Source organism: Ciona intestinalis, chromosome 7 (genome assembly GCF_000224145.3).
Source record: "Ciona intestinalis chromosome 7, KH, whole genome shotgun sequence".
Taxonomy (NCBI): Eukaryota; Metazoa; Chordata; class Ascidiacea; order Phlebobranchia; family Cionidae; genus Ciona; species Ciona intestinalis.
In genome coordinates, this window is record NC_020172.2 from 5,542,179 (window position 1) to 5,553,816 (window position 11,638).

Consider the following 11,638-nt stretch of genomic DNA (forward strand, 5'->3'; position numbering starts at 1 on the left):
CCTTTTACGTGCGTCGTAGTTTTGACCTTTACGTGCGTCGTAGTTTGACCTTTACGTGCGTCGTAGTTTAACGTCCACGTGTGTCATAGTTTAACGTCCACGTGCGTTGTAGTTTAGCGTTCATGTGCGTCCTAGTTTCGTACAAAAGCAACACCTTCCTAAGAACATGCATGTTTCCTAAAAACATGTAGACCAACCAATTTTTCTCTATAACTTGCAATATCTTGAATACAGGCATTACTTTTGATTAAAACTGATCATTTCATATGTTTCGCTATAGTGACAAATATCGGTAAAATATCGGTATCGGTAAAAGCTAAAAATATCGGTATCGGTATCGGTGGAAAAAAGTGATATCGGTCGGTCTCTAGTTAGCATGTCTTCCCTTAAACTAATGGTGAGCAACAGCCAATAATATTGTTACCTTGCCATATACTTTATAAAAGGCGCCCATAAACTCTTCATACTTTTGTGCGTCGGTGAACAGTTCGTCCCCTGTAATATGAATCAATGTAACTTATTTATCCTCGCATGGCTGGAAAACGAAAGTCGTTATAACACGGGTGTTCTGTTTCATACACCTCGTGCCTGCTTACAAGTTGCCATGTATGTAACTTATTTATCCTCGCGTGGCTGGGCAATGACAGTCGTTATAACACGGGTGTTCTGTTTCATACAACTCGTGTCCGCTTACAAGTTACTACGTATGTAACTTATTTATCTTCGCGTGGCGGGGCAACGACGGTCGTTATAACACGGGTGTTCTGTTTCATACAACTCGTGCCTGCTTACAAGTTGCCATGTATGTAACTTATTTATCCTCGCGTGGCGGGGCAACGAAAGTCGTTATAATACGGGTGTTCTGTTTCATACACCTCGTGCCCGCTTACAAGTTAGCACGTATGTAACTTATTTATCTTCGCATGGCGGGGCAACGACAGTCGTTATAACACGGGTGTTCTGTTTCATAAACCTCATGCCCGCTTACGAGTTACATGTGTAAATATGTAATAGCCTAAAAAATTATAATACGAGTGTCGTATTTTGTATTTTACATTAAATGTAATTTAATAATAACAGCTTACCGGTAATTATATCTTTGAAAATCAGCATTTTGTTTGATAAATAATGTAATAAAGCAATGAATTAAAAACAGAACTAAAGTTTCTATCTACGTAGGGACGAATAATGAAAAGAAAATTTTTGGGCGGATTGCGCAATCTTAACCACGTGGGCGATTCCATAAATATATTATAATATTTTTAATGATTCGGGGTGCGAGTAAAGAATTTAGGCATTATTTTGTCAATTTAAAAACCTAATTAACTTTTTTAATAGTTTGGTCCAGAGTCCGTATATAAACATAAATATATAAACATGTTTATATACGGACTCTGGTTTGGTCATTGGAAAGTAATTTTTTAATATACTTCGCTATAGTAACGTTCTGGTAAAAAGTAATTTTGTATACGACTGACGTATACAGAAAGAAAACACACATTCTACCATATCTTTCGGTTTGTATGCCTGTGTTCTGGCACAGATTTAATGATAATTTTTTTCTAAGTTTAGTTTTAAACTTTATAAAGTCATCTGAACTGTATTTACACTGCTACAGGGTTTCTTTATGCAAATAAAACAGAGTATCGTGTTTCGCTGCATTTATTATACTTTTATATCGCCTAAATACATTTCTTCATAAAATAATTCCCTAAATTGTATCTAACTCTTCAAATACAGTATTGAAGATCGGTTTAATTAAAACAGCGGAGAAAGGACAGTCATTAAAAACACGCTACTGTATAAACTACCTGAGTAAAAAAACTTTCTGTTTCTTATTTTCATTAATGGCGATGGCACAACTGTATATATTCGGAGGAATTAGTTGTGAAGAAAAGGGGAGTTTTTTGGCGGTCACTTAAAACAGACGCAAGCAATTATGTTGACGAGGTGCGATCTTTAGGTGGTGATTAGGTTGATAAGGGGGTGCAAAGATGCATGGTGGGAATTGTAGAACCTTACGTTACTATCAGTTTAATATAAAAAAAGAAAAAATCCCTTTCAAAGTTACATACGTGCTAACTCGTAAGCGGACACAGAACACCCGTGTTATAACGACTGTTGTTGCCCCGCCACGCGAGGATAAATAAATTACATTCACTCGGTTAATTGAGCACGGTAGTGGTCATATAGATCCTTTTTCGTCGAACAGTTGTTCTTGTTGTTAGGGCGATTGATTTCCGCAATTATCTCAATTCTCAATTCTAGCATTTATTCTTTAATCTCTTGATTGAAATCAAATCATGTAATATATTTATAATTTTTAGGCTAAATTTTTAGATTGAAAACCGCACAATTAGCGTGTGTGCACCGAAGCGTATAGACGAGTGCCTTTTTCCTATCGTTATCTTCGGTATAAACACCGCGTCTCTCGTTTCTTCGCGCTTTTAGTCACCAATGGCTTTGTTGGTTACTTTTGATTTGTTTTTGATCGATCTCAGTCGACCATTGTAGTAATAGGGTTAATTAATACTATGCTAATTAGTTTATACCGTGCTCACGCATTAGATCTGTAATCTCTTGTATATATACAGTAGAGTGGGGGAAGATGGGACATATTTTAACTCTATTTTCTCGTCCCATTTGGCAGTAAACAACGAACATTTAAAGAGTTATAAAACCGTATCCTCACGACCCCCATAGGCCGTTGTAAATTGTTTAAAACACGATCAGGATATTTGGATATTAGGTGCTAAAGGTGTCCCATCTTCCCCCATCCCTACTATATAAAATGGCACATGTGTGACTTCATGAAACGACGAGGCTGTTGTATCGTTATCTACTGTTAAATAAACATATACCTCCTTACCGTTTGTGGCACAAACGAGTGTAAATGTTTTGCTGAAAGGCACACGCCGTCCCACGCCAACAATGGTAGCAAAAGTGAGTTTCGGAACACACATTCTTCGTTTTTCTACGTTCGTAATAACGTACGTGCGTAAAACTGCAGCAAAGGTATGTCTGGCACCGTTGCAAAGAGGTTAGCGCGTCTGACTCAAATCTAGAGGATATGGGTTTGAGGTTCGGCATCCGTGTTATAACGACTGTATTTCCCCGGTCACGCGAGGATACATGTTCATTCATTCGCCTATCAGAAGACTACCATGACCAATTGGACCGCCGCAACACGCGCAACACAGAAGGCTACCGGATTTAAAACTAACTTTAGTAAATGTAATAATCGTTTTCGTAACATTCAACAAACTTTCTGAATTCTGTCCCAAATCAATTCTTAAAATTATAGGTAGTACAAACAAACAAATCAAGTCTATTCCTATGCAGGTTTCCCATTGAAACTTTTACTAAGTAGATTCAAATGGTCAACCAAGTATAGATAGTTTGAATACAAATATTATCACAACAAGTTATATTTAATGTTGGATTGATACTAAGACCAGTATATTGTAATTGTGATGATTTCTTATTGTATGCATTAAGATTGTAACATGTTTTACAACAAAAACACATAAAGGGAATCTACACAAACACACTTTAATGTAAGTATGGAATATTTGAACTTCTTAGAGTGGTATAAAATTCAAATTATCAGTCACAGAATATCCTCCATTCAAATAAAGACATCAAACAGTTTATATTGTGATGTCACAATCATTCAAACCCACGGACCACATTAGCAACGTTCCAGTCCGGTTTAGATGAACTTGGTTTCTCGATCTTAACTCCATCCTTGGTGACCACAGCTATTTCATATCGGTTATACGACCTTGCATCTCTGTAGTAAAGAACCTTCAAGCATTCTTCGATGACATGCCTTGCTTTTTCATAACTTAGATTGTCCCCATTATCTTCAATTGCTTTCCTCATCAAAGGTTGAGCCAAATATGCCCCAAAACCAGAAGCAACTGAAGCCGATTTGAAAGCGATTCCAATTTTATCTACAGAACCAAGAAAGCTCTCACCATTATAGAATCCAGCTACTGTAACGCTGTTCCATAGTGGGTCAAACTTGCTTCTGCGATGATATAGCATCCTTGTCATCCAGGAGTGAACAGCACCAGGAGACATGAAGAATCCATCATTGAGGACTTCTTCATCGATCACCATTTGCTCAATCTCTGCCTTAATGAACTGGAAATCAGCGTAATCTCCTGCGGCACTCAGTATCGTGGAGTCGTTGACTTTCATGACGCGTGACACGTTGCGGAACCGCGCCATGGAGCCGTAGGAGCCTAAAGTGTCGGCTGCGATTATAACTCCTCCTGTAAACTTTAACCCCAACACAGAGGTCCCGGTTACGGTGGGTTGGGAGGTTCTGTTTCGTGCGTCTGAGGGACTCGCAACATCTGACGACCATTTTCCAGGATATTCGTAAAATAACCCAGGACTTGGCCCACCTTGCCAGAATGGTTGCATTAAATCGGCCATTATAACTCAAGCTTTTTGAAAGTAAATCTGAAAATGGATATAAAGTTGATAGAATAAATGATATCATAATTTTTGTAGTTACTATTTATTTCTGAATTAATTATCTTATATATATATCTTATATATATATATACATTAATTAAACTATTTTTAAAATTACGGCATAAGGATTAAACGATAGACCATAGTAATTCAACTATAAATACAACATTAGAAAACACAACACAGTAGTTAGTAGTTACATGGGCAGATATAGATATTATATATATATATATACAGATATGACACTCTTAAACTTATACGTATCGTTATAGGAGACTTGTTTCACCGATTACGGTACACAATAGATAAATAGTCATTAAAAAGATACCCACACGGAAAAACACGTAAAACTTAGCTTACTAGGTAATAAAACAAAGCCTAAGAGTAAATTTGTAAGTTATGAGTTGACGCACTTTAAAATGACATCATCAAAAAATCCTGAAAATTTCCCCCAGTCATTAAGTTTTTTCGGCAAAAAAGGTGTTTTCGGCAAAATTGGGGAAATTCTTAAAAAATAGAAAAATTAATTTAAAAATATTAATTTTGAACTGTATTTTTTATTTTTATATGTACAGATTTGATCTTGGCTTGTATGTTTCCCCCAAATATATTTTCCGATATGCCTTCCAGCAGTTTTGTTTCGAGTTTTACATTAGGGACACCCCCTGCACTAATGTAAATTTTGTAAAGTCTTAATTGTATTGTATTATGAGACCAGTTTTCTTGAAATCTAAAGTTATATAATATCAAATAACAATTGTATATTTTTCTTGCTGTCAAAAAAAGGCTAAAATGTTAAAAATATCTCGAAAACTCTTAATTTCCGCAACGGGAAGGAATAGCCCACAAACACAACGTTTCGTATCTAAAGTTAACTTACAAGGAATTCTGCCGCCTATTACGACCCCATTTAATGATGACGAATCAGTAGCTTACGATAAATTATCACACAACTTAAACATTTGGAATTCAATTAATTTTAGAGGTAAAAATGGGTTTTAAAATGGAATGCATGCATATTCCATGTATAGCGTAAACCTACTTGGTTATCAATTGAAAATCTGTTACTTTTAATACACTTGGTATACAGTGTAGTTTTTTATATTAAATACATGCAATTGTACCTGTTATATATAAATTGGCTATGAACACATCTGCAATGAATCAATGATAGCAGCCTTGAGCTTTGAACCCAGTACCCTCTGGTTAAAAATCCCCTTGCTCCAACCATATTGGTACCCTTGTGGGTGTGAAAAACACTTAAGGGTATTTACACCAATCTTGTAGTAACCAATGGATTGTCTAAATTATCGGACTTACATTAAAACAATCACCCACAAAGTTACTTACATGGTAACTCGTAAACAAGCACAAGATATATGAAGCAGAACACCTGTGTTATAACGACTGTTGTTGCTCCATCATGGCACACTATAAAATTGCTTGAATAAAGTAACTAACATGATTTCACATCCAGGGTATGTGGTACAAGGGTCAAATGGTGAATTCCCGTATCTGACACCAGATGAAAGAGTTAACGTCGTCAAACACGTGAAGAAGAATATTCCTGACAATAAAGTTCTAGTTGCTGGGTCAGGGTGTGAATGTGAGTTGCTGGTCTACAATATATTGCATTGCTTGTAGTTACTGGCATGCATAGGAGTGGCAAAGTCACTCAATTCTTTACACTGCAATAGAACATCAAATAATCCCCAAAGAAAGCCGTTAAATAAGTAAAATCAACAAACATTGATACTGCAATAACTACCCGTCAAAATGTCACTGTAAAATTAACAAAAAACAATTACCAGTTCTTACATTAAGACATTTCATAAATATTACTCAAACATATGATTTTCCAGCTAACTGATTGCTTAACCATCACCCCACCAAACACGATTAACACATAGTTCACATAAAACATAAATGTATTTAAACATCATTATGTTTAGCCACATCAGCTACGATAGAAATGACAATGAAGATGGGAGACAACGGCGCTGATGCTGTTCTTGTTGTTACACCAAGTTTCTACAAGAACCAGATGAATTCACAAGCATTGATGAAGCATTATGTTAAGGTTGGTTGGTATAGACATGAACACTTGTGCAAGTAATATATGATTAACATTGTGTTGTTTAATAACACATAATTCTGTTTGTGAAAAGAATTACTCACACAGAATGTAGAGGTCCTATAGCAAGGCACGCTAGAGACTATCACATTTTTAAAAATACTACATTAAATGTATCTCACATACCCTCTCAACAACAGTAGTTATAACACGGGTATTCTGTTTCATAAACCTTGTTTCCACTTACGAGTTACCACGTATGTAACTTTGTGGGTGATTGTTTTTATGTATGGCTGATAATTTGGACAACCCATTAGCAACCACTTGGTTGGAGCAATTGCTGTAAAGTTTCTTCCCCAAGGATACATACGCCCACAATGGCATCTATTTGTTCATGATTATTTATTATAATAATCTACTTTATCCACCAGGTGGCAGATGCGAGCAACATGCCTGTTATCTTGTACAGTGTACCTGGGAACACGGGGATAAACATCCCACTAGAGGCCCTCGCTGAGCTGTCGCAACATCCGAATATTATCGGAACCAAAGAAAGTGGGGGTGATGTAAGTTGCGTGTGGTTGACAGTGAGCATGAGGTGTTTATATACACTGACAGTGAGCATGAGGTGTATGAATACACCATGTGTGTCTAGTGCATAAGAAGACACCCATGTTATAACTCGACAGTGAGCATGAGGTGTATAAATACACCATGTGTGTCTGGTGTATAAGAAGACACCCATGTTAAAACTTGACAGTGAGCATGAGGTGTATGAATACACCATGTTTGTCTGGTGTATAAGAAGACACCCATGTTATAACTCGACAGTGAGCATGAGGTGTATAAATACACCATGTGTGTCTGGTGTATAAGAAGACACCCATGTTATAACTTGACAGTGAGCATGAGGTGTATGAATACACCATGTGTGTCTGGTGTATAAGAAGACACCCATATTATAACTTAACAGTGAGCATGAGGTGTATGAATACACCATGTTTGTCTGGTGTATAAGAAGACACCCATGTTATAACTTGACAGTGAACATGAGGTGTATGAATACACCATGTGTGTCTGGTGTATAAGAAGACACCCATGTTATAACTTGACAGTGAACATGAGGTGTATGAATACACCATATAATATCAACACTATACATACAATTCCCTAACATACGATCCTATTCGCTTTACCTACAGGTTACAAGAATTGGCGAAATAGTGAGACTCACAAAGCAACATGACTTCCAAGTGATAGCAGGTTCAGCCGGCTTCATGTATGCTGCTTATGTGGTTGGAGCAGTGGGTGGGGTGTGTGCGGTAGGGAACATACTAGGTAAACAAGTGGTGGATCTACATCATATGATAATGGATGGAAGATGGGATGATGCAAGGGAGTTACAACATAGATTGATTGCTCCGAACTCTGCTGTAAGTTGGTTGCTTATTTGCGTTGATCTTGGGTATTGTGTTTTATGTTTTTACATCTCATGTTTTGTTTAGCTTTAGGTTAATTATTTTACATTGGCTGAGACACCAAGGGGTTTAATACACAAGTGTTGTAGCTCCATAAAGTTGGGATACTTTCATGTTTATTCTAAGGTGGGAAACCAAGGGGTTTAATACACAGGTGTTGCACACCACCCATGGTGGCTTCATACACCTCATGCTCACTGTCGAGTTAGGATACTTTAATGTTTATCCTTGGGTGGGAAACCAAGGGTTTAATACACGGATGTTGCACACCATACATGGTGGCTTCATACACAACTCATGCCCACTGTCAAGTTAGAATACTTTAATGTTTATTCTCGGGGTGGGAAACCAAGGGGTTCCTGTCGTGTTGTGGCGCAGGAGAGTTCCCTTTGTCGGTCCAGTAGAAGATCATCCTACAAACAGACACAGGCACTTATTACCCAGTACCTCTGGGTTTTTAGCACATTTTCTGTGATAGCCTGTTTTGTGCATTTTAAACGCCTCGTGGTGTTTGCGTGGATGCCTAAGTAAAAGATGCATTGATTTTGGACACCATACATGGAGATTATATATTCAGATTTCATACACCTCATTATTCTTACAAGCACAAATATTAATATTATTATACTTTTACTCGACAGGTAACAGCCAAATATGGGGTCCCAGGTTTGAAAACTGCTATGGCTTGGTATGGGTTATATGGGGGAAGTCCCAGGTACCCATTACAACAACTAACGGAGCCCCAGGTCTTAGATCTGAGAAAAATATTGGTGGATAGCGGATTTCTATAGCTGCGAGGATAAAATGATGTTTCTATTGCAAGATTTTTGCAGTTTTAACTTTGTTTAATTGAATTTTATATCGAATTCAGCCACTATCAGTAAGGGTGCTGCAAAAACTTAACAGCCAAAAATCAAATCCAGTTATTGTATAATAATAATAGAATATTATCATCAGTTTATAATGCAAATATTTTAGGGGAATGGAGGTTTTAAACTGACATTGTGTAAAATAATATAAAAACTTTTTTTCACTGGTTTTCACTGCTTCTTATCATATATCATAGATAGGGTGGGGGAAGACGGGACACCTTTAGCACATAATATCCAAATATCCTGATCGTGTTTTAAACAATAACTATTGGTCAATGAGAGTCGTGGGCATTTAGTTTTATAATTTTTTGAATGTTCTTTGTTTACTACTAAACGGGGCGAAAAAATAGAGGTAAAAGATGTCCCGTCTTCCCCCACCTTACTGTATCATAGATACCATTGCTGGCTGCTAGAACTGTTCATGTGTTTTAATGACCACATCTAATGTTGGTGCTGTATTTAACAAGGCAGGTGTATTGTTAATACCAGTTTTTAAGTTCAAACCAAAATGTTTACTAAAAGTATATCCCTGCATTTTCACAATTAGAAACGAATTTTTTTCTTTCTTCCGAAACATTTTAAGACACCAATGCATGCTGCTCAAAAATCAGGCATTTTCTTTTCAAATTTTTCTTTACAAATTCAAATTTGTTTAAGATATCTGGCTATATTCTTTTCACATCAGATTTAATAGGTTCAAAATGTTTACTTAAAGTTTTTAAAACGTCCTAACACATTCAAAAAAAGGTTCTTTCATTTCCAGATATCTTTGCTCAGAATAAAATTGCACTATTTTCGTTCCAAAATTTGTAACTTTTCAAAATTTCTAACTTTATAAGATATCAATGCTCAAAATCACAACTTTTCGTCCCAAAATTTGTAACTTTATGAGATATCTATGCTCACGAAGATGATTGTAACTGTAGATTATGTTGACGTGTGAAAATATCTTCGGGAAGTGCGAAACACACTCGTACATAATCCTCTATTCCTTTCAATGCTTCCTTGTGCTCCGTTATCTTCAGTGCTTCCCATTCAGCCTGTGTTTGTATCATGTCATTAGAATTATAAATTAATTGTGCAACACTGAAAGAGTTTAAATTTTGTCAGAATTATTGGAAACTTAGAATAGATTATTGATATATCGGTGTTCAAAATATTTTCCCATAGAGTTACATACGAGGTAACTCGTAAGCTGGCACGAGGTGTATGAAACGTGTTATAACGACTGTCGTTGTCCCACCATGCGAGGATAAATAAGTTACATACATGGTAACTTCTATGAGGGCACGCGGTGTATGAAACAGAACGCCTGTGTTATAACAACTATTGTTGCCTCGCAAGAATAAATAAGTTACATATGTGGTAACTTGTACCTGGGCACGCGGTGTATGAAACAGAACACCGGTGTTATAACGACTGTCATTGCCTCCCCATACCAATATAAACAAGTTACATTGATTATTTAAACCTTGAATGCTTTCTGTGGATCTTGTTGCATTGCCATGGCAGCTCCTGACATTTGTTCTTGCATCATCCTTGTCTGATCAGCTGCGTTATTCTCACCAAGAATAAGGGAATACATGCTTCGTAACCCGAATACATTGAGGAAGTACCATGAGGCTGAAGACACCCTGTGTGATGGGAGAGGTCATTTTAAAACATGATACAGGATTGTATGCAAAGGAGGGATTATTGTTGTCTATGGATTTGTTAGGATGTTTGTTATATAATCACTGAATTGAAAAAACATTGAAAAAACGTGACATTGAAAAAACGTGACATTGAAAAAACTTGACATTGAAAAAAACACAGGGTATAACAAGACACATAATCCTGTGAAGCAACCTTTGTTTACTGATTAATGCAGTGCAGAAAAGACCAACCATGAACTATTAAACATTCTAAAAAGAGTTGTTAGGGTGTTTGTTATATAATCATTAGTGACATTGTAATTTAAAATAGGCACCAGAGAGAAACTATGCAGAAGTTAAAGTTAGACAGCAGACACAGTATTTTGTGAAATTAATTTTGCCTTGAATGTTGTTGTGCTAGCTAATTAATGTAGTGCACGAAATTCTGTAATAGGGTAGCGTATGCAAACGTTTAAAAATGTAGGAAAGGCAGGGTTACTTAGACAAACAATCTTGTAAAACAAACTTTGTTAACTGATTCATACAGTGCAGAAATCCCAGGTTTGACCTGCCCACACTGCCACCCCAGGTTTGGTGCCTATGACCCTTAGTATTTGGCCTGCATAGCTTCATCCTAGGTGTAAGTCCAACCCTTATTAACAAACCATATCTCACCATGAAGCATCCAGAGATTCAAGCTCAATTCCTCGTTGCAACATCGGTTTGAAACGAATTGTTAACGGGAACGGGACTTTAGCTGTGATGTAACAATCAATAATTATTTCTAGTCAATTATGTTTGTTAATATCAAATATAACACTGGAGATGGGTAACAAGCCTGCCTCTAAATTAAAGGTTATCGATTTGAGGCTCAATCGTTATTATTCATGGTCATTTATATTCTATGTGGGTTTCAGGGTTTGGTTATTTATATTAAAGTCAAATATTTCACCAGCAAAAATGGTTAGCAACTAAGCACGCCGGCTGCTAGCCCACAGAGGTAATGGGTTTAAGGCATCACGCTGCTACCATTGTGGGTGTATGTGTCCTTGGGTAAGACACTTAATGGCAATCGCTTCAACCTAGTAGTCA

General features: G+C 36.8%; 4 protein-coding genes across 4 annotated transcripts in view; 1 reads left to right on the forward strand and 3 right to left on the reverse strand.

Moving 5' to 3' along the window:
* Positions 1-1,354, reverse strand: part of LOC100185755 (translationally-controlled tumor protein homolog) — a 3,225-nt gene extending 1,871 nt beyond the window's left edge. The window contains exons 1-2 of the mRNA XM_009860750.3: positions 1,086-1,354; positions 425-495 (exon numbers count right to left, since the gene is read on the reverse strand). Of these exons, the coding sequence (XP_009859052.1) occupies positions 425-495; positions 1,086-1,113 (99 nt within the window). The 5' untranslated portion in view covers positions 1,114-1,354. The remainder of the gene's footprint in view (positions 1-424; positions 496-1,085) is intronic.
* Positions 1,355-3,337: 1,983 nt separating this feature from the next.
* LOC100183387 (proteasome subunit beta type-4-like) lies at positions 3,338-4,498 on the reverse strand. Its single transcript, XM_002124826.5, has one exon. The coding sequence runs from the start codon at positions 4,444-4,446 to the stop codon at positions 3,670-3,672; it is 777 nt and encodes a 258-aa protein (XP_002124862.1). The 5' UTR covers positions 4,447-4,498; the 3' UTR covers positions 3,338-3,669.
* A 737-nt stretch (positions 4,499-5,235) lies between these two features.
* Positions 5,236-9,513, forward strand: LOC100181036 (4-hydroxy-2-oxoglutarate aldolase, mitochondrial). Its single transcript, XM_002124891.5, has 6 exons — positions 5,236-5,473; positions 5,966-6,094; positions 6,441-6,568; positions 6,994-7,128; positions 7,765-7,995; positions 8,682-9,513. The coding sequence occupies exons 1-6, from the start codon at positions 5,281-5,283 to the stop codon at positions 8,829-8,831; spliced, it is 966 nt and encodes a 321-aa protein (XP_002124927.1). The 5' UTR covers positions 5,236-5,280; the 3' UTR covers positions 8,832-9,513.
* LOC100182576 (ER membrane protein complex subunit 3-like) lies at positions 9,389-11,326 on the reverse strand. The gene is made up of 3 exons (XM_018812510.2): positions 11,222-11,326; positions 10,384-10,546; positions 9,389-9,952 (listed from the first exon to the last, which is right to left on the reverse strand). The coding sequence occupies exons 1-3, from the start codon at positions 11,263-11,265 to the stop codon at positions 9,815-9,817; spliced, it is 345 nt and encodes a 114-aa protein (XP_018668055.1). The 5' UTR covers positions 11,266-11,326; the 3' UTR covers positions 9,389-9,814.
* Positions 11,327-11,638: the final 312 nt, after the last annotated feature.